Consider the following 25,988-nt stretch of genomic DNA (forward strand, 5'->3'; position numbering starts at 1 on the left):
AAAATAACATATTATTTCACATTTCCAAAATACTCCTATCCATGCGGTTGAAATTCAAAACCCCCTTTGACCAAAACTCATTTTTATATAGTATAAGGAAACGTGGACGAAAAATATTGGAGAAATAAATTCAAACAAAAAGGTGTAAAATGCAGTTATGATACTTAAACTTTTTAATCCTTCGACTACTCTAATACTTAAACTTTGAGTGAATATAAATTTAGTACTTAATGTTATAATATTTAAATACATTTGGTATTTTTGACAGAAAAAAACCATTTGCTGTCATGTCCACAGCAACGAAATTGTAAAAAGGATCCTTCAATTAGGTATTAATGTGAAATCTTTTTTGACACTTTCATTGTCAAGCATGTGACAACATATCAATTTTTTAGTAGGAATTAGAAAATATATATATATATATATATATATATGTTTAGGGTACCAATTTTGCTTAAATATTGTAATATTGGATATCAATTTTATTTTCATCTGTTCAAGGGTCAAAATTTGGATACCAAAGTTGCATTTTACTCCCATGAATTTTGTTTTTTTTCATTTTTCTAATAAAATCTCTCCTATTTTTTTTTTAGTGAGAGTTTTTTGTTTCTTCAAAACCTTTTTTGCTAGAATATTCTATTCTTTTAGGTATTCTTATGGAGATTTTTTATTATTTTATTATTAGATCTAAATTTATCTCATATTTGTTTGTCAGATCTTTAATTTTTTTTGGATTTTTGATCTATTTCGACATATTTCATCATTGTTATTGGAATTTAAAACTGTTGATTAGAAGATGTGACAATTGCAACATGCATAGAAGGAAACCATGGCGATTTATCTATTGGAAGATGATTTTGAAATTTCTTATGTATTTCAAATTTGTTCATAATTTTTCATATCTATTGTATGTGTTAAATTGTAGATTTATGATTTCTAATGCATGTTTAACTTATCATTAGGACAGAAAAGTAAATCAAATTATCAAATTGTACTTGATGATTTTCAGCAATCTATTAGTACAATTTACTTTTTATAAAAAGTAGGATTTGTACACAATGTCCATCAAATACCATGCTAAACAAAATGAGGAAATTGTTAGTGCAATTAAACCAAATTGATCCTTGAATGGATTTTTGTTTAAGCCATTTCATGATAAATATTTCAGTGTACGTTTCCACTTGCACATGTAAGCATCTTGCCCATCTGGTCAACCACTAAGTAATGTTGTTAAATTCGGACCAGATAGCGATTCGACTAAACTATTAGATCATGGGCCAACTGGTCGGAACAGTCAAATCGTTCTCAAAAATCCGTTGACGTTAGTATGATGTCATAATTATTTTATATTTTTATAAGTTTTTAAAATATTAACATTAAGTTCTTGGTTATATTCTACCAATCATATAAAATGTTCCAAAAATATTAAACTTACAATCAAATATATACCTAATAATTATATATAAAATTGTAAATTCATGGATAAAATATGTCCGTTCTCCAAAACTAAATTAAAATAAATTAATGCAAGTTGAAATTACTTATGCTAAATTAATAAGATCATAAGGATAAAAACATATTGATTTAGAGATTATTCAGAAAAGCGAATGGCTTTGATAGTTATACTAAATAAGTGGCATTTTCTTATTCCTATTAATAAATGAAACTGTTGCAATAAAAAAAAATAAGAGAAAAGTTTGAAAATTGGTTTAACTAGTCGTACCAGTTTACTAGTTTAGCCGGTTTCGACTAACTTTTTTTTATCAAAACGATTTTGTGCTACAAACTAATTCGGAAAGAAGGTTGATTCACGATTGAACCGGTCAAATCGATCGGTCCAGATCAGGTCCAACAGCACTACCGCTAAACAAGAGTTGTTTACTATTTCCAAAAGAACACAATCAATTTTCGGATTTTTGTAAATCATAAATCAAACATTTTTTTGGTTTAATCACTTAGCAATATCAAAATTAAGTACAGTGTTATTCTCGACATGCACATTTAAACTAGTTTAAGGGTCTATTTGATAACATAACAAAGTGTTGAAATTGAACTTTTTTATACATTCAGATGTTTTTTGTGTTTGATAAATAAATATTGATCTATTGAACTTGTGTATATTTTTTTTTAGCACAAGAATCGTAACTGAATACTTAATTCTGATAAAAATCAACAAATTTACTTCAACTACTTTATATTTTCTACCAAATCTACCCTTATTTGTTAATTACGTTCAAAATTATTATCTAATTAAAAATCTAATTTTTTTTTTCAAAATCCTTATCTAATTCTGTATCGAGGGAGAGGAAAAGGTAAGTGTATGCAAAAATTAACTTACTATTTGTGATTTCAACATAATTTCCATATTCATTTTTTGTGTTGAGAAGGCGTAGCACATGACTTTAGAGTTTTGTCAGGAGACCCAACATGCAACTTTCCTATTCCTCCAATAAGTTAAATTTTTTTACAAATAGTGTTTTTTTTTTGGCAATAGTTTTCATCCGCAAACATTTATACTTTGATATATATATATATATATATATACACACACATTGTGCAGATGGATATTATTTATGTGATGCAGCTTATCCATACACACGACTTTATGGCACCATATCAAAATATTAGATAGTGATTGTCTAATTTTCAAAATGCTTCTCGTCCAAGATCAAGAGAAGAATGTTTTAATCAAGTACATGCAAAATTGAGAAATGCAATTGAACGTTTTGGAGCATTAGAAGCTCGTTTTCTCATTTCAAAATGATAAAACCATACCATTTTCCAATGCAAAGAAACATTGTGATTGTATGCATTGCTCTTCACAATTACTTGAGAAGAATTTCTACAAGTGATTATTTGTTTCAACAATATAATGATAATGATGCTATAATACAAAATGATGAGACAAGTGAAGAAGTAGGAGAAAAATCCATACAAGCCGATTAATTAGTCATGCCTAGCATACATGAAGAAATTACAAACAATTATTTCTAATTTTTTTAGGTCGAAATTAGATGTTATATGAATTATTGGATTGTAATATTTCTTTTAATGTTTTCTATGATATATTTCATTTTTTTATATTAATTTGATTTAAAAATAAATATTGTCATTTTCATACCTTACAATTTTAAGCTAATTAAATCATAGGTTCAATTTTTTTTTGGATGAAAAGATAGAAGAGCAAAATTGTACAATTTAGCTTATTAAGCATTTAGTTATAAATGTTTAGCAAACAATATAAATAGGTTTAGCATTAAAATTTAGCCTGTTATATATTTCTTTTCAGTGCTTAAAATTCAGCAAATTAATTGGCTCCGTGTTCAGATTTCAAAATTCAAATTCAGTTTTATCAAACGAAACCTAAGACACATTCAAAGTTTAAAACTCAAACTGATTCATGTCAATTAGAGGTTAAATTACAGTCTTGAAAAAAGATTGACGTCAAATTGAAATTTATTATACAAAATTAAGGACTAATTCAATAGTTGCTTTAGAATTTTCTAGTAAAAGGTCCGTACAGAAAGAGGCGTATAAAACGTGTATTACCAAGATTTCAGCAAACACGCCACAGCCCATAACATGTGAGCTCGGCCCAACGAATTCAACGGTCCGATTCTGCCGACAGCAATCTTGTAATTTAAAATTGATACACCACTCATACATCAGCACGTATGCATTCCACGCAAATATCACAAACCCCGTGGTTTAGACCCCACCAAGTCCTCATCTACTACCTCAACCCTAAAAATTGCGAAGACTCTTTGGACAAATTCTCATCTGTTACGCGTCCCCTTCTCTACCACTTTCCTCGACGCTTCCGCTCTCTCTATATCTCTCGTATCATATCCGGTACGGCCGCCTTTCATTGTATCTACATATATATGTTGTGTGAGAATTTCATATAGGGCTGCTGACTTTAGATGTGTGTACAGTGAGGGTTTCATTTGAAATTTTCGTATTAGAGATAATTTAAGAGCGTTGACTGATTGAATCGGTCGTTTAAGTCGCAGATCTACATAATCGGTGGGTATTTTTCTTGTTTATCGCTGAAATTTGGTTAATTTTGATTAAGAAATGGTGAATATTGTTTGTATGAATGATTTTCTCGTGGATCAGGGTTAGATCTGTTTGATTTGTGTTTATACTCAGCTTCATGGCATGGATCTTAGCTGATTTTAGTAGATACTAATATGAAGAGTTGAGTTATTCTATTTTAGATGGTGGTGGTGGTGGTTTTTTTTTTTTTGAAAATTTAATGCTTTGTTGTTTGGTTGTGCCTTTTTGGTTGAGAAATGAAATCCTGGTTAGATCTAGTCTAGGGTATGTTATTATATTCTATCGCCTTTTCGGTTCTTTTGAATATATCTAATTTATTGGTTTTTTTTTAAATCTATATTTTCTTAGCCATTTTCTTACAAGAATAAAGATGGCTTTTGCAAGTCTTTTGGATTTTTTCAATCTTATTTCCATAAGATTGTTTATAACTGTTTGGCTCGAAGGATGATCTTAATTTAATGGCAAGGTGCTCGTTTTATTTGGTTCTAGATTTTATTTTGTTCCTTGGTGTTTGTTGTCTTGATGTCGTGTGTCTCGTTGAAGTGTGCTTGTTAAATAATCTAGGTATTGCTGGAAATAGATCGAGGGAGTTAAAGATTTTCCAAATACTCATTTTGTTCTTTTTAAATTTCTGTCCGTCATAAAGAGGTGTATTTTCAAAATTTTGTCTCTAAATTGTTTTTGCATAATCAAGGATATCTGAGTTTTATACATATTTCAACTGTTTTAAACTTAGGTAATTTCCCTGTTCGATTATGTTCTGATTTTTTTGGGGGATAACTATTGTGCTTTCGTTGATGTGTTGGCTTGTTATTGGTTCTTTGGTGGTAATTTGTACTGAAATGGGCCTGTTTTGTCCGTGTAACATGCATCTTACTTGTCTTAATGCTTGTGCAGTTAATAGTCCGTTGAAATGAGCCGCCCACAGGATCCACACAGGCCTTCTTTTCCATTTGGAAATCCTTTTCGGATGATAATGCCCAAGGGCTCGTATCTTTCTCCAAAGCTTACTGAACTGTTGAACTCTTTCGAGGAGTCACTAGCTCAGCGGCTTAGAATGCTTATGCCTGCAGACAGGGAAGAAATATTAAGCCTATTGTGGATGAAACGTGCTGTGGAGTCTCTTTCTGCTATTCATACAGACATAAAGACCCTTATCACTGGACTTGAACTCCCTGTCAGCGATTGGGATGAGAAATGGATTGATGTATATTTGGATAATAGCGTGAAGTTGCTGGATATCTGCATCGCTTTCAGCTCTGAACTTTCAAGGCTCAGCCAAGGCCACCTATTTCTGCAATGTGCCTTGCACAACTTGGATTGTGCTTCCTCAAAGCAATTTGTGCGTGCTTGTTCATCGCTGGATGGTTGGAGGCAGCACATTGGTTCAAAGAACCCCAGGATGGAGAACTGTTTTTCCATTTTGGACAATCTTATCAAGACACTTAACCTTCCTAAGATTAAGAATTCTTCCAAAGGGAAGGTACTGATGCGAGCTATGTATGGAGTAAAGGTTGTCACTGTCTTTGTTTGCAATGTGTTTGCTGCTGCCTTCTCGGGTTCTGCAGAGAAGTTGTTAGATTTACAGGTTGAGGAGATTCGTTTGTGGGCAGAAGCTTTTGCAGGCCTGCAGGGCTTTGTCAACGGGGAGATAAGAAGTATATACTCCAGTGGGAAGGCCACAGTTTTGAAAGAACTTGAAGCAGTCGATGCAAATGTGAAGAAGTTATACCCCATTGTACAGGAGGGGGTGGGTGAAGAGGCCGAAGCATACAAGAATTCAGTCTCTGATCTAGGGAAAAGGGCTGAAAAACTTTCACAAGGACTAGATCTACTTGCAAAGGAAGTGGATGGTTTTTTCCAAATTGTTCTTAGCGGGCGTGACGCTTTGCTTTGTAACCTTAGAGTTGGTACTAACGTTACTGACCAATTACAAGAGAAAAAAAATGTAGAGGTGAGGTGAACCTGATGATGGTCACTTCTCTTGTGTAAGCACCGTTGTAGTGATGGGGTTGGCTGAAGATGTTTGCAGTATTATTACGTTATACAAGTGCGTATATAATGTTGAAAGGTGTGCGTTGTGTGCTACTGTGGTTATGCGTGAAGCATGTTTGAACTTCTGTGTAATAGCAGCACTGTATGTTTGCACATACGTGTTTTCAGAGCTCGCTCCTCCTGCTGTTTCTACGTCTTTTTTTTTTATTCCCCATTTTATCTTTACTGTTTTTTTTTTTTTAAGAGGAATAGTCTCAAGTTCAATGGGAAGCACATTTTCCATTCATTAGCTAAGCTTTACTCTTTCGTCTCCTGATCGCCTGGTCAAGCACAATTTATGAATTCGATTAAGGATAATATCTTGTACAATTGGAGATGTCACGTAACAATTTGTCATCATGTTTTCAATAGGTGAAGACGCTCTCCTGGGTAAACTCTTCTGGTAGCAAGCATCTCTTCATGTCACCGAATACTCTCTCTGTTTGAAAAAAAAAAAAAAAAAGGCGAAGACATTAAGTGTGGTGTTCTATGTTTATCCAAACAGGGCGAAAGTCACAATGCAAATTGTAATATTCATACATGTATGCGCATGCGTGTAAATTGTACTGATAAATCCAAAAAATTGATAAAATTATAAAAATTGTTGAACAAGCAAAATATTAACATAATTTTAATTCATACAGTAGCTGTCTAGAATCATGTTAGCAGAAAATAATTATATTTTGGGATTAAAGAAAAGATAAAAAATGTATAAAATAAAGGAATGGATATTTTCTATTTTATATATATATATATATATTTCAAACTATTTCCAAAGAGAAAATAAATGATAAACAATAATAAAGATAGGAAACAAAAATAAAGAAAATAAAATAGTAAATTTAAAATAAAAAAGGAGGAAAAAAAAAAAAGAAAAAAGCTCCGTAACATGATGCCAACGCCCGTGTCCCATTCAAACGCATCAAGGCGTTGAAACACCTTTTAAAACAAAGATGTCACGAGAAACTGTCCTCAACAAAACAATCGACATCAACGGTTGGGTAGGGGTCATCTTCCTCTTGCTCCGTCTCTAACTGTGCCTCCCCGGCCCCTAATTCAGCTGACCTGATATCTTTCCATTGACCACTGTACAGCATACTCGGACTATTTGCTTTAGGCAGTTCATCCATGTTTTATGTGGTTAGACCTCCAATAAACAAATTTATCAATACTTCACCGTAAAATATGTGGTTGCAGCTACAAAATAGTTCTTGAATTTGCAAACAAGGAGTATGACAATTTAGATGGCCCAAGGGACAATAATAATATTTGGATAGAGTAATATGAAAAATTATTTGAAATAATTATTGTAATATTTTTTTATAATACGATAAATGTGAGACAAAAAGATATTAGTTAGAAATATAAAAAAGTAGTTATAAAAGCGTCTTTATAATATATTAACTCAATTATCTTTCACTAGTAAATTGGACCATATACCATGTAGAGGTGTTCATACACTAAGTAATCAGTCGAAATTTATAATTTTGCCAATCCTAATCGCATGTATATTCCATACCTTAACTCTGTCCAATTACTAAAATTTGGTGTTTATCATTATGGATTAAATCGCATATAGCATTAAAAAATGGTATGTCATTTTATATTTTTCATTTAATACAAGATCCAAATTACTCTTTTCAGTTACGTATTCTTTATCAAACATGATCAACAATAAATAACAAAAAAAATTTGCAACCGAAACATTACAAAAAGCAAACTATAACATCATAAATACCCTTGTCAATATATTAAGGTTAGTTGCTAAGATTTTATGGTATTAAAATTAGTTCTTTGAAATGTTTTGGTTGCAGACTTTTTTGATTATTTGTCGTTGATTATTTTGACATTGAGTTTGTAACTGAAAAGGGTAATTTAAATCTTACATAAAATGAAATATATAAAATAATATACTTTTTTTAAATGCTACATATGATTTGTAACTGGAGTGGTATTAGATTATGTTGCCTAGAACCACCATTATAATATTCCCATGTGTTTAGAAGTATTAACATTTTAGAAACACAGAATAAATTCTACCTTCATAGCAAAATCATAACTAACAGTTGCTAATCCAATGAAAGAAATCCTTATACCGCTATTTGACATTTTACACAAGTTTTTCTTGATAACATACAAAATGCCACAAATTTCACACTTTTGATTCCTTTTTCTATTTCAATAATCAATTTCATTATTTATTTCTCTATCACCATGACCCTCTTCATTTCCTTCTAGTTTGACACAAACCTACTTACTCTATTGATTTTGCAATTTAAATTTGCTAATATTCGTAAGATTGGAGATACAAAGAAAAGGGCATAGCAATACAATAGCTAGGAAAGAGAGGGGAGCGGAAATAGACAGGAAATAGAGAAATATGATTTTTTTCTTTGGATTTTGTAAATCTATTGCTTATACCGTGAATTGTCTATCAAGTAGAAGGCATTATAGGTACTTTATTATGTCAAGGGAGATAAACGTAATTATGTAAACTTGACGAGAGCCGGGTGAAATTATCCCTTTGCAATAAGACTACTTAACATGATATAGACCATAGAGAAAATAATGCAAAATATAGAGAAAAAAATAATTTTGATAAAAAAAAAAGTATTTAATCACGTGTGAAACTGTCCTACGGCTGTCTTGTGGCGAGAATCGACCCACGATCTCGCAGTATTTCGCGATCACGGCCATGTTTAATTTTCTTTCTTCTTGTGCTTCCTATTCTATTCTTGCTGGAGACCGAAGCTGGAATTCAAATCAGAGCTCCCCACTCCTCTTGGAATCGTGCAAAAGTAGAGAGGAGAGAGATAGACATCCAATTCCAATCCAACATAAGTAAAAGGAAAAAAAAAAAAAATACAAAAGAGACGAGGAAAGGAAAAGGGGATCAATGGGAAAGGGAAGCTTCCGTTGAAGTCTTATTAGTCTTTCATGATGGCGGGCAGCTTTGACCACATGTTTTCTTGGTCAGACTGTAAATCCTTTCCTCCTAGTCTGTGGGTCGGATTATCAAAATACTCACAAACTTGTCAACGAAGTGATGAAATTCAACAATCAGATAAAGACCAAATACAACGAGAGGATATTGATCATTATTTTGACAATAAGTGGTACGTAGTACTTATTTTCTTTGGCAGTAGATATGGCACTTAAATTTGAAGGCAACTTTCTTGCTTGGATAAGTAGTTTATAAACATGATGAGATAGTAATTGTATTATGTAGCACTATAAACAGAGGCAAACTAAAAATCATTTAGGAAGGATTAAAGGATCACTCAGGCAGAGCAAAAGAGCATTTCTCATTTGTCGTCAACAGAAAGACACAAAAGCTGTTGTTGGATTGAAATTGAGCAGAAAACAAAATCGCAGGTCCTTCTGTTCTGGGGAATAGTAGGAGCCAGGTGTGTGGTGGAATGTCCATGTCTACATTTATGAAGGTTACAACAGCCAAATCATCATATCGATGTCATCACTCTCACAGAAATTGTAAAGCTGATAGGCCATATGACTACTCCGACTAGTAAAAGAAAAGAAAAAGCAAACCCACAATTAAAAAGTCCAATTTACTTCACGGGTTACCACCAGCCATTCCAGTTCAAAAGTTCACACTTCCCACTAGTAATTACTTAACCCACCCTCCGCCCGCCCCTTTTCTCTTTCTAGAAAATACTACGTAGTAGAAAAGAGAAAAGAAAAACAGTAAAAAGAAATGTCAAAAAGGTTTCTGCCTTCTTCCACGGCTACCGACAAGTCTTTCAAGAACTCCAAAACCTGAGCAAAGACTCGACCTTTTGAGTTGGGTTTTTGCTGTTTTGAGTTGGGTTTTTGTTTTTTTTTGGTTCTTTTCCATTCTTTAGTTTGATTTTATATAACCGAAAAGAAAGAAAAACAGAAGGTAGAGGAGAATTTGATTGATTATGTCTGTAGAGTCGAGCTCAGGTTCAGGAGATCACCACCATGGTCATAATATAAGAGGAGTGCCAACTCATGGTGGGCGTTATGTGCAGTACAATATCTATGGTAATCTGTTCGAAGTGTCAAGAAAGTACGTTCCTCCTATTAGGCCTGTGGGTCGAGGGGCTTATGGCATCGTTTGGTAAGCGTAAAGCAGCTTTCTTTACGTGTGGGTTTTACCTATTTGCTTATGCTTTCGTGATTGAATCTGTTGACGCGTGGTGTAAGTGCTGATTTTGGTAATTACATCATAAGGATCTCAAATTGATCTTCTTTCCACAGAAAATTCTAAAATTAACTTTTGTTAGATTTTGGTAGTTCACATATTAAAATTCATTTTTGGGAATTCAATAGAGGTGTGATACCTGCTGATAAATCATTCAGAGATGTGGTTTTAGTAGGAAAAGGAATTTACAGTATTTGGGTGATCATTTAGAGTTGGGAGCTAGAATACATAATGCATATGGCTGAGATCATACTTGTTGATGCCAAAAAGGTGGGAGGGGTAAATAGGTGATGTAGATCTACTTGAAGTCTTGAAAATCTTCCACCTAAATTTGCAAAAGAAAATGCAAAATGCTAATCAGTTCAGAATTGGGGGCAAAACCATCTGATCATTAAGTTCATGATTTAGAAATCTGGAGATTATATCTTGTGTGCAAGTCTGTAGCCTCAATAGTTAAACCTGTTAATCATATCTGCTAGTGCAGTATTCATGGATGAAATCAGCGAGACTGGTAGGGTGCACTATTATGGTTGTGTAGTCGATTAATGTGTGAAATGGCAAAATGCCCTCATTACCATGCTAGACTTGCTATTGTAAATGATTTTAACTTAAATTCAACTATTACGACAGAATATTATCAACTTTTTTGATGTTGGTGATTTAGCAAATCATGTCAATGAAATTCTCTAAAGTTGCTCGGCTACCAGGCTTAAGTTCTACCTTTTACTGCTGCTGCAAAATACTCTCAGGGTCTTTTCTTGAATGCCTTCCCCATTTCTATTCCACATTTTATGGGACTTCCAAATTTCTGATGTGCAGAACTCTATGCTGCATTTGCATGGATAGGAATATAGTTTACCATTTCTTTTGTCCTGTTAATTGTAGAAAATTTCACCTTAATTATGTCCCTGAATTTGTTTGTAGTTTCCTTTGGTTCTTGTCATTTACTTCCTCCGGAAACCTTTTTGACATTCACTATTTTGGTGATTATCTTTCCCTACTTATTGGAGATGATATGACCACAATACAATAGGTATTCAGAGTAAGAACACATTTTTTTTTTGTTTCGTCGTGAACCCTTGCATGTAGGTATTTAACTCAATATTGAGCATTGCTGATGCGATGCAACCAATTGGATTGTTATTTGATTTCCTTTATAAATTCTTAAGGGATTTGGAACTTCAACAGGTTTTCTTGCACCTTTTGAGTTTGAGTCGGATTTTAGTTGGAGACTGCCAATTTCATTTAGATGTGCTATTCTAAGGTTGCATGTATTTATATACAAAAAATTTTGTTTGATTTATGTCATTGTAAAAAAATTTGTGATTATTTTTTCGTATTTGATTTAGTGCCGCTATGAACTCAGAGACACGGGAGGAAGTAGCAATTAAAAAGATTGGCAATGCTTTTGACAACAGAATTGATGCCAAGAGGACACTGCGGGAAATAAAGCTTCTTCGTCACATGGATCACGATAATGTAAGTATCATTACTGTATCAGTTCTCTGAAAGATTGAAGATTTGATTCAGATGCATGTTGTGCTAATTGGTTTACTACCTTTGTGTTAGCTGCTGCTATAGTACTTCAATTGTTTTATTGTTATAGAAAGTTTGTTTAGCTGTTGTACTAGCTGGGTAAACATGTTGCTACTTGGTCTTCATAAGCTTTGCATTTTCTTTTCTCATTGCTTCTGTTGTTTACATATATTTTTTTTCCAAGTCTACATGCTAGAAATAAAGTCTTCATTAGTTATATTTTATCCAAATCAAGAGTGCCACAGGACAACTATGTGATTGACTTGGGATGAGATGGAATAGGCAATCTTTAGGCCTGGCTCCTTTTATTTAAGTTTGTTTACTTGGGGGGAGGGAGTGTAAGTGTGAAGTGTCGGGTTCAAGCCTTCCCACTTACGCTAAAAAAAAAGTTTATTTATGGAAAAATGTGGATATGCTTGTTTTATCAACTAGCGAGTCCATGAAGAATTAAGATTGAGCTCAAGGTGAACTGTTGACTACCTTTGTAGGTCCTCACAAGAAATTTCTCCTGACAAAGTTACATCAGTAAAGATAGCTTTTTTCCTGAACTCAAGTGCACATAGCAAGTAGAGTCCTGGATTGCTCAACAGTAGTATAGAAACCCACTATCATTTATGATTATATATAGTTACCGAATAGCCTTAAATTGCACTGATTTCAAGACATCCTGCATCTCTCCTTCAACTTTTATGATCTTCCTTTCGCCTTCAACTGGTATGTTCTTCCCTACCTTCCGTTTCTAGTCTAAGAAGGCAACCAACATGACACCCAGCCACCAGCTAATGAAAAGTAAATGTAGATGAAAGGTAAGATGCCCACAGCTATTCCTGTATAAAATGTCAATCCCTTTATAAGCATTTAGCATTGTCTAGATACATAGCAAAAGGAAGCATATAAAGAGCATTTAAAAACAGGTGCTTAAATCTCTCGCAGCCCCTTCACCATTAAAACACACATGTAGTGTGAAGTTGGGCATGTTTTCCATGCCTATAAATATTCTGTTGCTGGCTTTGACAGGAAATTACATTACAAAAGGGGGCGTGAGTGTCTTTTCTTCAAACGTATTGGGTTATAACATATAATTGCGAATCTCCATCCTCTAGGGGACCTCTACAACTTTCCCAAGTAATTTTCAGAGTATTGAGTGTCACTATGATAGTGCCATTTTGATTTGGAAATTTTGTCAAAGCCTTCATCGAAAACTATGTACCATTCACTCTGTTGGCCACAGATTCCATTTGTTGTGTTCTTCCCTTGGTAGAACTACATATTTTATAGATATTTGAAGGAAAATGATTTCTGATTAAGCTTTTTGATCTGTTTATGGGTTGTCTCTTCTTACAGGGAAAGGAAACTTACACGTGAGCAGCAGTAGCGCTCTCTGTAGGCTAATATAACACAAAAGTTTTTTTTTTCTCCCCCTAAAATCAAGGGGCTAAAATTAACAAAGCCTTGTGTAAAATACTAGAGGATCTCTTGATTGTTTGCATTTTATGTCTCTCTTCTTTTGAATTGTGTTCAAACCATTGTGTCTTCTTTTGGGTCTAAAGTTCTTAAATTTGGTTCGGTAATTGTAGCTTACTGGGATGCTTCATTTTTAGATATATTCTCACTTCGTGCTGTTTCTGTTGGCACAGATAATTGCACTGAAAGACATTATACGGCCTCCGCAAAAGGAAAACTTCAATGATGTCTACATTGTCTATGAACTAATGGACACTGATCTTCACCAGATTATTCGGTCCAACCAACACTTGACTGATGATCATTGTCGGGTTTGGATCCATTCTCTAGCCGCACATACAAGAATTGCTTACTATATATAGCTAGCACCAAAGAATTTCAAATGCTCATAGCTTATCAAAATAATATTTTTATTTTACTTTTACGAAGAAAAAGAGGTCCTTTTTTTCCCCTGAAAACTGCAAAGGGCACCAGTATTTTATTTTTAATCAAATAAACTGTTTATTTGTGGGACTCCATTGATTAAAAAAAAGGTTAAGAAAACTGTTTAAAAAATAAAATAGAAGAAATATACTCCTTGAAGTCCTTAATGGATGTTATTTTTTCCATCTTTGAGATATCACGCAGCAACAGCAGGCTAGCTAAAGTTCAATTATTTTTCCCTTTTAGTTGTATTTACTTCCTTCCTTCAAGTTAAAGGTGGCTATGCCTTTAGATGTAGCACAGGAGATTCATGTGGTGGAATGTTGGTATTCTTGAAATGGTCCAACACAAGTTATTTGCAGTGGAGTTTTTTTATGTATAGGCGTAATTTCATAAAGTGATGATGATAGTCATGGGTCTGATAGTTTGCATTTGCAATTTACTCTGTTGTTTTTGAGTTTGACCTTCTGGAATGAGCTTTTCTTTTGTCTATGTTCACGTGCTTGGGTCTGTGTGAGTAAGAGGGGAAGGGGATGGGGTGTCCAATGTACAGGACTGTTACATTTTTTTTTTTTAATCTTCTTCAATGTTGATTTAAAATTGCAGTACATGACTTTTTGACTGTTAGCCTTGAACTTCCATTCATGGCAGTATCCAAGAATTTCATGATGAAGTTTTGGCCTTGCATGGAGAACTGTTGGTGTCTATGTTGGGCATTCAACATTAATTTTCATCTAGTTAAACATAACAGTCCAATTGGATATTTGTTCTCTGTTCCTATTTGTGTTCTATTGTAGTGATTGTGGTGTTTATGATTTAAGGATCTTTGAAACTTACAAACAAAATAAACAGGAAAGAGAATTTTTTTTTTTTTGGGGAAATGAAAGTGGAGAGGTGTCAAAGTTATTCATTATGTTTCAGTTTTTCTTTTTAATATTAACCTAACACTTGTGATAGACTAATGTGTTTATGAACCTATGCACTAGTACATGGTCTTATCACCACTCCTTGGACATGATATTTCTGTTACATGCTTTGTGCAGTTTTTGAACATTCTCCAGGCTCTGTTGTTTTGATCTCTATGTATTGGATAAGTCTAATGATTTGCATTACTATTTATGCAGTACTTTCTTTACCAAATTCTACGAGGACTTAAATATGTTCACTCTGCTAATGTGTTACACCGTGATTTAAAACCTAGCAATTTGCTTCTCAATGCAAATTGTGATCTTAAAATTGGAGATTTTGGGCTTGCAAGGACAACATCTGAGACAGACTTCATGACTGAATACGTTGTCACTCGCTGGTACCGTGCACCAGAATTGCTACTAAATTGCTCAGAATACACTGCAGCAATTGATATTTGGTCTGTAGGGTGCATACTTGGTGAAATTATGACAAGGCAATCCCTCTTTCCTGGCAAAGATTATGTTCATCAATTGAGACTTATAACAGAGGTATGTTCGTTATATCATCTAAGATGATTTGTCGTGACAAGTTCTGTTGCAAGTTTGCAGGATATCATTTGTTTTTTTGTGAAAAAAAGGATGAGGAACATCTTCTTTTGTGGTTAAGATTGAATTTCTGCTTTCTTTTCATGTATATTGCGCTCTTAGCCTTCTAGTCCAGACTTTTTGTGCTTTTAACAGTGATGAGTAGTATAGATACCATAATTCCTTTGTGTAATCAATTTCTGCTTAAACATTTATTCTTTAGCTACTACATGAGTAAGTTCTCTTGTTACAGATTGACTGGTTTGCAAAAATCCAATTTTGAGTTTTGCAGAATAAACATCAGAAATGGAGAAATTTTTACAGTGGGAGTAGCACATTATACTGAAATGTATGCGTTTTCTATGGGGGAAATACCATCTTGTGTAGAAAATGTAATTGTTTAATTAAAAAAAAAACAAGAGAATCATCATAGCTTAATAGCATTTTGAAAAAATAGATGATTGCAAATAAGAGGTATGCTTGATAGAATTAGAAATGATTGGATTGGAAGTAAGAGGTAATACTTGATAGAATTAGAAATGAGTGGATTGGTACCTTCATGAAAACCATACTGGTGAAATCCTTCTACTTATTTAATGTCTTCAAAATTTCTGCCTGCTCTTGTTCAATGGTTGTCCAATAGTTTGGATTTGTATTACTTCTGATTCTGAATTATACTTGTTTTTCACTTTGCAAAGCTCATCGGTTCACCAGATGATGCCAGTTTAGGGTTTCTTCGGAGTGACAATGCCCGAAGGTATGTTAGGCAGCTTCCCCAATACCCAAGACAACAGTTCTCAGCTAGATTTCCTAATACATCTGCTGGAGCTCTGGATTTGCTCGAAAAAATGCTTGTCTTTGATCCAAGCAAACGGATTACAGGTATAGTATGATTAAACTATTTCCGGAGCTCTCTTTGTCCATTTATTCTAAATCAAACTTTTGAGTTGAAGTTGAACGGTAATATTATGCCGACTTCTTGTCTTGTTGTCATGCTTCAAAACATAAGTTGGGAAATTAGTGCCAAAAATTAAGATTTTCTCTGGAAGCCAAGTTTTTTGCCAAGTTTGTTTGTTACAAGTTTTTTAAAAACTTTAGCTACAGTAACCTCAAAAAATTTTTCAAAGTTTTTAAACTATACACTTCAAAATAGTAAAAAAAAAAACACACTTCAAAATTTTTTTAAAAAATTTGTACAGTAAGCTACAGTAAAGTTTTAGACAAACACCGAAAAAACTCACCTTCCAAATGGAGCCAGTGTTTGGCAAGGTTGTCTACATAGTTTTAAGTATTTCAGTTTTGGGTTTGGGTAAAAAATCACCTTTTTTTTTAATGCTTTTGGGAGCACTGACACTTAACATTGGGCAAAGGAAAAAGGCAACAAGCAGCATTTTGGTCATCAAGAAAATAGATGAATTTAGCTTTCTGAGCACATGACATTTTAATTCAAGCAGTGTATGGTGATTTAGTTGTAAGTTGAATGTCTGGACAACTTGAAGGTGGTCATCATTTTTTTTTGATGAACAGCCTAAATATTTTGTCAATCATGCGGTTTTCCCTGGTGGCCCTGATGAATGGCTCTTTTTGTTGTTTCTTGACAGTGGACGAGGCACTTTGCCACCCGTATTTGGGACCTCTTCATGATATCAATGAGGAGCCTGTTTGTCCTAGGCCTTTTGTTTTCGATTTTGAGCAGCCATCCTTCACTGAAGAGAACATCAAGGAGCTCATTTGGCGGGAATCCGTAAAATTTAATCCGGATCCTACTCATTGAGAATGGAACTAATGATGTATAAACAAGTTCTTTGACCGGACTTCCACTGAATACTTTGTGTTGTATCCAGAGTGATACCCCTGATTAGGATCATGAAATAAAACAATGGAAATGTTGAGGTTGACAAAATTTCTACATGGTAGATCTCATTAGATTTTTGTTCTGTCATCTTCTTTGTATTTTAAATGTTCTAATATTGTACAAAGAAATTGAAGCAGCGTTCACATAGGCTCAACTTACATCTAGGAATGCCAATTTCTCTTTGGGTGATCAAAAGGGAAGGATCCCTTCTTGCTGCGAGCTCATCTTGTAATTTTCTGTTCAATTGCATCACTTTAATCAAATAATTTATGTTATCGAGTATCAAGGCAACTGAGTAGTTGTCCTAAGAACTTTGCATAGTTTGTGATTTTGCTGGTCTGAGGCTTGCTACACCTTGACATTGTAAAAGCACTGTACTATTTCCTCTGTTTTGTTGAGACATTTTGACATTTCCTGACAAGGAGTACGGTTCTGATTTGCCACTCCTAGCAGCATAGCATTATTTCGGTTAACAATGATGAGGTTACTCGTGAAAGGTTAACTTCAGTCTTGACTGCAGTTCCTTTTGTAAATCATTGCTTTGAGAGAAGTCTATCACGGTAGATTGTGCTATAAATTTGACAAAAAAAGAAAAAGAAAAGAACAGTATTACAGAATTCTGGCTAGCATATATTTAAGGGCTTAACAGGTTCGGCGTCTATAATATTGGGGCGGACTTATCATACAGGAAGGATCAACTCAATGTCGCTGGCCTATGAGCATGAAAATCATTGAAATCTAGATAATGTAAAGAAACCAATGTAGCAGCTAAGCTACTGGATAGATGAGGTTTGCTAGTACCTTATTTGGTAAGAGCAGCTCCGTAACTCAACATTTTCAATTTCCAGATTCTCCTGGGGGAAATCACACATTCCAACTTTTTCTGGACCTTGATCAGGCAGTGACGCACAAGGCGTAGGCACCACTCCACTGGCAATGCCTTCGACATCAGCACAAGTCCATGGATATTTCTTCGCCTTCTGTGCCATCCCTATGGTCACGTTAGCAATGCATATTCCAGTGAATGGGTCCCCAGAAATTCCCTCGAGTCTTGCTGCCATTTTCACATCGTCAGCCACCACATCCCTGTAATTGATTCCTTGTATCGCAGGCAATGCATGAGGGTCATAGTGATTGTCAGCGTGCGATCCATAGTTCCCAGTCATCCAAAATACCCATTTCATGGTCTGCAATTTCATGCCTTTGACATATATGTCTTTGACGAAGCCACCTCTACCAACTGCTGTCTTGATTCTGACCCCTGATTCTGTGTTGATGGCCACAATATCTTGGGCTCTGACATCTTGAATTCCTCCAGACATTTCACTCCCTAGTGCTATCGCGGCACTGTAGGGTGAAATGCAGGTTAGTCTTCTGATGAGGAGTTGTTTTGTTGGCATCCCGTATGATATGCCATACTCGTCCCACCCACTTTTGACTGCTATACAGTCATCTCCAGACACAATGTAACTGTCCTCAATTCTTGTGTTTGTGCAAGAATCTGATCACGGATGGGAACATTCAGATTTACCTTAGTTTTGATTATTCTTCAAGAAACTTAAAAAAAAAAAAATCAGGGGAATTTTCGTGCTCCAGGACAAAAACAAACCTGGGTTGATTCCATCTGTGTTAGGAGAAGTGATTGGAGCTATGATAGTAATGCCTTGTATGATTATATTGCTGAAACATTAGAAGCAAAAAATGATCAGAATAGTTACCGGCTACAAAGGCAAACATTAGTTGGCTACTGATTTGCTATTACAACACAAATTATTATTAATCAAACGAAATATATTCATGTGCAGGGTACAGGACAATTTGCTGCTGAACCAACAATTGAAGCTTTTTCTCTTTTGGGAAGGGGAATAAAAGGGGTAAAAGTTACCTGCTGTAGACAGGATGGACATTCCAGGAAGGAGAGTTGACAAGGGTTAGATTTGATATCTGAACAGTATCAGAATGCATGATCTCAATTAGATAAGGTCGGGTGAATTTTAGCTTTTTCTTGTGGAACTGCTGCCACCAAAGAGCTCCTTGGCCATCAATTGTGCCATTATCACCTATGCAATAATAGCACAAGCAAAAAGTAAGTCCCTGATTCAGTCTTAGAATTATCTCTATTCTTTCCAGTGGATTAGTAGAGTTATGGGTTAGTTTAGCAAACCTGTAATCACCACATCAGTGAGGTTTGTCCCAAACAGGAGACTAATGTACCTTCCACCCGCGGCATCTCTTCCATGGCCATATGATGGCAAGGGGTCAACAACTGGCCAACTACCTATATCCTGATGATCAAGAAGTGTTACTAAATTTATGAAATCAGTAATTCAGCCAATGTTTGAGAATTAATTTCCAGAATCCATATGATTATTGAACAGTACAAAAGTGGAAAACATGCATGAGCGTTATCTGGTTATTATTTGCTATAAAATGAACAAGGATGTTTATCCCTGATCCTGGTGGCCAAATTGTTTAACAAGAACTGATTATATAAAAAAGAAAAAGAAGGACGCTGAATTAAAAATGTAAAGGGAAATGGAACCTGAGAAGCCAGAAGAACAGCATCCTTGTGGAGATAAAGAGTGAAATGGCTGGTGAGATTGAAGCTTCCCGTCAACCATTTGCCTGCAGGAACATACAATTGAGCCCCACCCTCTGATGCATATTGGCTCAGCTGATTCACTGCCTCCTGAAAGGCCTTAGTGTTCAACGTCCTTCCATCTCCAACTCCACCGAATTCCTCTATGGATGCACTGTGTCCTCTGCAACTTATAGCCGAGTACTCGAAAACATCAGATGAGCCCTCCAAAATTCTTGATTTTCTGCACTCAACTCTGCCAATTACGCAAACCACTGCCGAAACCAGCACGAGAAACTTCACCACCTGTCAAGAGACAGAGCCAAAGAAAAAGGCGATTATTACAAAGAAAATGTCCCGTGCCATTTGGTTGGTTTCTGGACAAATCCCATCTTCTGTTTTTGTGCTCTGTATCCATTAAATGGTTGCATTTCCAGAATGAATACAGCCAGACAGAAGATGAAATGTGGTCAGTGGAGATTGGTCGTTCGTTTGATTGTATATGTATTACTCCATTAGAGGGACTATTGGAGAACGAGAGAGAAGAAGACATGGACATGGAAGCTTACTTGAAGAGGATTAGGGAAGCATTTCCACAAGGAATCCATCTCTTTCTTTCTGGGAATGTTGTATGTAGTAACTAGTAGTACCACGTTATGATGGAGAGCATGTCACGGGTTCAGAGTATATATAGACAAAAAACGAGAGAGAAGCTGGCTGGCTCGTCTATACTCCCAAACATTCTTGCTAATCTATGTTTTGATTAGACATTGAGCTTAAGAATCTGTGGTGTTCACGAGATTTTCAGTTCACAAGAAAACTCTTCCATTAATTATAGAATTGAGGTCACTTTTCCGGGACAAGCAAAGCACGTAGGTTTCTTTAAAGTAACCACAATCTGCCAAAGCCAAACAGGGAAAACAATTAATCACACTCTTTGGCCTTTTCATCCCTTTACTCATGGTACCTAAAAGTTATTAGAATAGAAATTATCGATCTATGAGCGTTGGGGGTGCAAAATTGATGACAAATAACGGGCCAACTCTAATTAATTGCTTACCAAATTAGCATAATATGTCCAGGCATTGCGAATCTGGTGTATATTAGTAGTAGTTTAATAGAGTAAAAGGAAAACAAGTAGATTATTCGTTGTCAAGGGTGGGATGGGTTGGACAGTTTTGAAGAGAGAGTGTGAGTGAGAGGTTTCGATTCGACCCTTCTCATTTATACTTAAAAAAAAGAGTAAATTATTTATTGAAAAAAAAGCAGAGTAAATTATTCATTGCAATTTTATGCAATATAAAAGTGTGAAAGAATTTTTGAGGAAACGAATACTTGTAGTCCACTTTCCAATTGAAGAATGTAGTTGTATTTTAATTTTTCTAAAATACCCTTATTCAATGTAAGTAGTTGTTACTATAAACCTACCCCATTTTAATGAGAGTTGATTCTATTTTTTACCATCAATTCAAGTTCCCATAAAGTTGTACCATATTTAATGTGAGGGTATTTTAGAAAAATAGCAATCTAAATTTACTTTTCCAACAAAGTTAATTGCTTATTAAACTGTGTGAAAAAAGAAACAGGACTATCAAAGTGGGACGGAGGGAGTACAAAATACGATGCTTGTAATCAATAATTGAGTTATTAAAGCTATAAAGCATGTAAATGAATTTTTCTAACGGGTGTCCTTAGAGTACTTATTAATACACATAGTATTCATTTAATTTACTGTATATATATTATTTATTTATTTTAAATTAATTTTATATTTTTCAAAAATATAAAATCTGCAATACATTTTAACAAGTACACTACGGCACCCGCTTAATTATAAGCCGCATATAAATTTACTATTGGTAATTCTTGAGCCTAGAACAATTGGAAAAGCATCCATTAGCAGAGAGCAACAAAGTATAGGCCCGTGAGCTGAAGTGGGGTGGGCATGTCTCTTCTTTTTGGCTTTTAGGCCGGTTCAGTTGGAAAGTAGTTACGGAATCAGTAGTGGCTCCCATTCTGAGGAGCCTTTTTTTTTTTTTTTTTTTAAATAAAAAATAAATTCGCTAAATATTAGTAGTGTCTCGTGATCGCCCTGTGCCCACTCTCACTCACCTCACCGCACTATTGCCGACCCACTTCACGGGCCATCAATAAACCCATGGCCCACCTCCGAATTCTCCCTCCCACCACAATCCATGATCCATGATCCACATTGGTGTTTTCTATGCCACCTTTTTCTGCCACTCAAATGAAGGGGCAATGGCAGTCTTTTTGTTTCATTTTTGACTTTCCTGTCAGATAATACAAGTCTAGTTTTTAGCCCGTGCACCATTCAGAAAAATCACAAATGTATATATATATATATTTTTTAATGCTATATCAATAAACATCCCATTTTCTTAGCATCCTTTTTTTTTTTTAATGCAATCATCCAACGGCTTACAATTGGCTGCAATGCATGTTTTTGTTTTATTGTCCATGCATGTTGGTTCCATTGGTAACAATTGACAATTTATCGCAAAAGATTATGTGTTCGAATTCTGCTGTTGAAGAAGCACGGAACTTCCCCGGGACGAGCTGACCTGACCAGCTCGGGATGCTGATGGAGGAGCTGACTCCAAGCCTGCAAAACAGATAAGAACGAGCTAACAGAGGGGGGCCCGAGGGTGGTCCCCGAGGGCACTCCGACGGCCAAGTAAGTTTTCCGGTGAGTAGGGTTCACGGGAAGTAGGGTAGTCAGAGTGTATTGAGCGGGTTGTTTGCGTACCTTGTCAGAGTGGTGAAAGTTACCATTTATGCTTGTCAAGAGAGTCCGACCTCCGCACGATGCGGGACTTGCCCGGAATAACTCTCAATCCCTATCTGTGGGGGATCTCTCCCGGTCTTTTCGGGGTCCTCTCCCAGAGCCCTTTGGAGCCCTAGCGGCGAGGCGGCCCAAGGCGATCGTGGAAGGGCTGAAGGCTGAGGCCCAGCTCGATCATAGCTGGGCTACCACGTGGTCGGGCCCAGAACAGGGCCTCTGCAGTTGTCAATATGAAAATGGCGTTGGCGAACAATCTATAAGAATCCCTGATCTAATGATTTCAAGAATGAATCCGAATCCAACAAAATTTTTTTTAAAAAAAGGAGGAGGAGAAGAATACATGATTTGTCGGCAGTCTTTTCAGAGGGCTGAAAAGGGCTGTTGGTGGTCGATATCAGCGATCAAATAATGCATGTTTCCTTAATGGCCTTCTACATGTCGTGCATGGAAAAGGTGACCTGTAGATTAATTTTGAAGCAACTCCGACTTATTTTATAAAGCAACTCCAACTATTCATGAAAAGCATTTGAATTCACCTGCACTGCATCTAGGTGAAGGAAAGTGAATGGTGACTTCCAAGTTCCAATGTGAGCACATCGTTTTGTTCGGAGAGAAGTGAAGATTGGATTTGGATATTAGACGACATATTGAGGTAAATAGAGAGGGGAAGTGTAGTATGGCTAAATAATTTTCAAGAAAGGAGAAGATTCATTGTTGTGGCGTTAGTTTTCACTTTTGCAGCATGCCATGCGGCAAGGGCTGAGAGAGACTTTGCCGTCCTAAACCCGCCTCGTTATCATCTCTATTCTATTAAAAGTGATAAACGTCTAGAGATTAAAGCATACTCTACAAATATCCCATCCGTCCCATTTTGATAGTTCTATTTTTCTTTTTTATCTGTCCCAAATTGTAGTCCACTTTCCAATTGAAGAATGTAGTTATATTTTAATTTTTCTAAAATACCCTTATTCAATGTAAGTTGTTGCTACTATAAACCTACCCCATTTAATGAGAGTTGATTCTTTTTTTACCATCAATTCAAGTTCCCATAAAAATTGTACTCTAATTAATGTGAGGGTATTTTAGGAAAATAGCTACCTAAATTGATTGTTCCAACAAAGTTAACTATTTTTTCTTAAATTGTATGAAAAAAAAATCAGAACTATCAAAATGGAACGGAGTGAGTAATAAAGATCATAATTATTTGTAAAATTACTTTCAAAATATTTGGCTTTAAGCTCTGAAAAATTAATTTTTTGAAAAAAGTTTATGAAAAATAAACATGTACAGGGAGGCGAGTTTCTAATTTGATAAAATCTACAAATGTTGGTCATTATGAGCATAACTTAAAATTTTAAATAAAAATAAAATTATAAAATTTTTTTGGATATGATTGGACTCCGTTACCCTTGCTCAATTATTATAAACTAAAAGTCCACCCCGTGCTTCTCTTCCCACACCCTTCACATTGCCTATTTTTAACTATTCAATCATACGATTCAAACTCTAAACCTGACGGCGAAAGTCGGAAGACTCTGACAGCAATACAAAATCCCCGTGCTTCTCTTGGGTTCTGCGAGGAGCAAAAGATGCGGAATGAATTTGGGTCCTTCCTGCCTTCAAGTGACCTCATAGTTAAAGAAAATAAAGTAGCAAGTTGCGGGTTGTCAGAATAACAAATGGTTTGGTCTGCAAAATTCATCACTTTTGATTTGTCGATATCCATTTCAGTTCTGAGGACGGCTCCTTTAAAATTTCCTCTTTTTGTCAAACGAATAGTTATTCAGGGTAATAGTAACTCCATAGTTTGAAAGAGAGCAGAGAATTCACTTGCAAATTTGCATCGAATAGAAGTAATGGCCAGTGACGAAAATATTCATGTAGTATTGCTACCGTGGTTAGCATTTGGCCACATCATGCCTTCCTTCCAGCTTAGCATCGCCTTGGCCAGAGCAGGAGTTCATGCTTCACTCGTCTCTACGACCAAAAATATTCAGAGACTTCCTAAACTTCCTCCTGATCTCGAAGGCTCAATCGATTTGGTGGGTCTTCCTCTACCGGCAATTGACAGGAACCTCTTGCCGGAAGGTGCTGAAGCTACAATCGATATTCCTTTCCATAAAATTCAGTACTTAAAGATAGCATACGATCTCCTCAAGAATCCTTTCAAGCAGTTCATTGCTGATCAAGCAAAATCACCTGACTGGATTGTTGCAGATCTGCTCACCCATTGGGCGGGTGAAGTGGGCCAGCAACTCAACATCCCTATTATTTGCTTCTACCCCTTCTCTGCTGCTACTGCAGTCTTCTTCGGGCCGCCTGAATACTTGGCCGGTGAGGGTCAAAAACGGGTTAGGTCAACTCCTGAAAGTCTGATGAGGAAACCGGAATGGGTAGATTTTCCATCGACGGTTGCTTACAGAAAGCGCGAAGCTATCGGTGTACATGCTGGATTTTACCACGAGAATGCTTCAGGGATCGCGACTGGACAAAGGATTGCCAAGGTAATCCAAGCCTGTAAGGCTGTAGCTATACGCTCTTGCCCAGAATTCGAAAGAGACTACTTCTACCTGCAGGAGAAGATCACTGGAAAGCCTGCGATCCCTCTGGGATTTCTTCCACCTGAGACGTCGAACAACTTGAGGGACGAATCCTGGAACAACATCTTTCAATGGCTTGATGAGCAAAGCCGATTAAGTCAATAGTATTTGTGGGATTTGGGAGTGAATGCAAGCTGAGGAAAGATCAAATCCATGAGATAGCCTACGGGCTAGAGGTCTCGGGGCTACCATTCATATGGGTGTTGCAGAAACCGAGCTGGGGTGACAGCGATAATGAAGACGATATCCTGCCTTTAGGTTTCGGCTCCAGGGTTCGTGGGAAAGGAATAACCCAAATAGGATGGGCGCCGCAGAGGGAGATTTTGGCGCACCCTGCAGTTGGGGGTTGTTTGTTTCATGCAGGGTGGGGTTCTGTCACTGAAACTCTGCAGTACGGGCACAGCCTCGTTGTGCTGCCTTTCATAGTTGATCAAGGCCTGAATTCAAGGTATCTGGTGGAGAAAGGGCTGGCTATTGAGGTGGAGAGAAGTGAGGATGGATCTTTCAGCAAGGATGACATAGCTCAATCATTAAGACGAGCAATGGTGCCAAATGTTGAGGATGAAGGGGAAGCCCTGAGACTCCTCAGGGCTCGTGCTGCTGAAGCTGCTGCTTTATTTGGAGATCGAGAGCTTAATGGCTGCTACATTGAACGTTTTGTGGAGTACTTGAAGACTGAAACTTAGATGCCGCGAGGGACTGCAAGATGAGAATGACGTTATAATTTACTACTCATCTTTGGGACTATAGCATATAGCATGGGACAGGAACTTGTAGCTCCAAAAGATAAAGGGATGTCATTTTATCAAACACCGTATTTGTAGTGCAAATTTAAAGCTTTGTAATCCTCGTTTTATATCAAAGAACAACAAGTACCATGGTGCAAACTTCTGCAAGGTTGAAAGAAAATTTCATATAATTAAACTTTCTAACTACAAGAGTAAGAGATTTGATTTC

General features: G+C 35.9%; 3 protein-coding genes and 1 pseudogene across 6 annotated transcripts; 3 read left to right on the top strand and 1 right to left on the bottom strand.

Moving 5' to 3' along the window:
* The first annotated feature begins 3,670 nt into the window (after positions 1-3,670).
* Positions 3,671-6,223, top strand: LOC113728064 (protein BPS1, chloroplastic-like). Of its 2 annotated transcripts, none has more exons than XM_027252542.2 (2): positions 3,671-3,852; positions 4,957-6,223. In XM_027252542.2, exon 2 carries the CDS (start codon positions 4,973-4,975, stop codon positions 6,020-6,022), a length of 1,050 nt encoding a protein of 349 aa, XP_027108343.1. In that variant the 5' UTR covers positions 3,671-3,852; positions 4,957-4,972; the 3' UTR covers positions 6,023-6,223. The 2 variants fall into 2 exon arrangements, with proteins under 2 accessions (XP_027108343.1, XP_027108342.1); XM_027252541.2 differs by having other exon boundaries at positions 3,768-4,026.
* A 2,613-nt stretch (positions 6,224-8,836) lies between these two features.
* LOC113728067 (mitogen-activated protein kinase homolog MMK2) lies at positions 8,837-17,370 on the top strand. Of its 3 annotated transcripts, none has more exons than XM_072076570.1 (6): positions 8,837-9,209; positions 11,629-11,758; positions 13,453-13,590; positions 14,827-15,159; positions 15,894-16,077; positions 16,797-17,370. In XM_072076570.1, the coding sequence occupies exons 1-6, from the start codon at positions 9,031-9,033 to the stop codon at positions 16,967-16,969; spliced, it is 1,137 nt and encodes a 378-aa protein (XP_071932671.1). In that variant the 5' UTR covers positions 8,837-9,030; the 3' UTR covers positions 16,970-17,370. The 3 variants fall into 3 exon arrangements, with proteins under 3 accessions (XP_071932671.1, XP_071932670.1, XP_071932672.1); XM_072076569.1 differs by lacking the exon at positions 8,837-9,209 and adding an exon at positions 9,574-10,195; XM_072076571.1 differs by lacking the exon at positions 8,837-9,209 and adding an exon at positions 10,054-10,195 and having other exon boundaries at positions 11,646-11,758.
* A 289-nt stretch (positions 17,371-17,659) lies between these two features.
* On the bottom strand, positions 17,660-20,353 carry LOC113728106 (probable polygalacturonase). The gene is made up of 6 exons (XM_027252612.2): positions 20,198-20,353; positions 19,593-19,934; positions 19,215-19,335; positions 18,936-19,110; positions 18,660-18,730; positions 17,660-18,551 (listed from the first exon to the last, which is right to left on the bottom strand). Exons 1-6 carry the CDS (start codon positions 20,234-20,236, stop codon positions 17,845-17,847), a joined length of 1,455 nt encoding a protein of 484 aa, XP_027108413.2. The 5' UTR covers positions 20,237-20,353; the 3' UTR covers positions 17,660-17,844.
* A 3,540-nt stretch (positions 20,354-23,893) lies between these two features.
* LOC140035455 (UDP-glycosyltransferase 91C1-like) lies at positions 23,894-25,927 on the top strand (annotated as a pseudogene).
* Positions 25,928-25,988: the final 61 nt, after the last annotated feature.

The sequence above is a fragment of the Coffea arabica genome, chromosome 2c (assembly GCF_036785885.1).
Source record: "Coffea arabica cultivar ET-39 chromosome 2c, Coffea Arabica ET-39 HiFi, whole genome shotgun sequence".
NCBI lineage: Eukaryota > Viridiplantae > Streptophyta > Magnoliopsida > Gentianales > Rubiaceae > Coffea > Coffea arabica.

Bases quoted from the DNA above. Each gene is read 5' to 3' on its own strand.
- LOC113728106 (XM_027252612.2), bottom strand. From the start codon at position 20,236: ATGGATTCCTTGTGGAAATGCTTCCCTAATCCTCTTCAA. The intron at 19,111-19,214 runs GTTTGCTAAACT...ATTATTGCATAG, and splicing joins CACTGATGTGGTGATTACAG to GTGATAATGGCACAATTGAT. The intron at 18,552-18,659 runs GTTTGTTTTTGT...ATCCGTGATCAG, and splicing joins CACAGATGGAATCAACCCAG to ATTCTTGCACAAACACAAGA.
- LOC113728067 (XM_072076570.1), top strand. From the start codon at position 9,031: ATGATGGCGGGCAGCTTTGACCACATGTTTTCTTGGTCAGACTGTAAA. The intron at 9,210-11,628 runs GTACGTAGTACT...TATTTGATTTAG, and splicing joins CATTATTTTGACAATAAGTG to TGCCGCTATGAACTCAGAGA. The intron at 13,591-14,826 runs GTTTGGATCCAT...CTATTTATGCAG, and splicing joins TGACTGATGATCATTGTCGG to TACTTTCTTTACCAAATTCT.
- LOC113728064 (XM_027252542.2), top strand. From the start codon at position 4,973: ATGAGCCGCCCACAGGATCCACACAGGCCTTCTTTTCCATTTGGAAAT.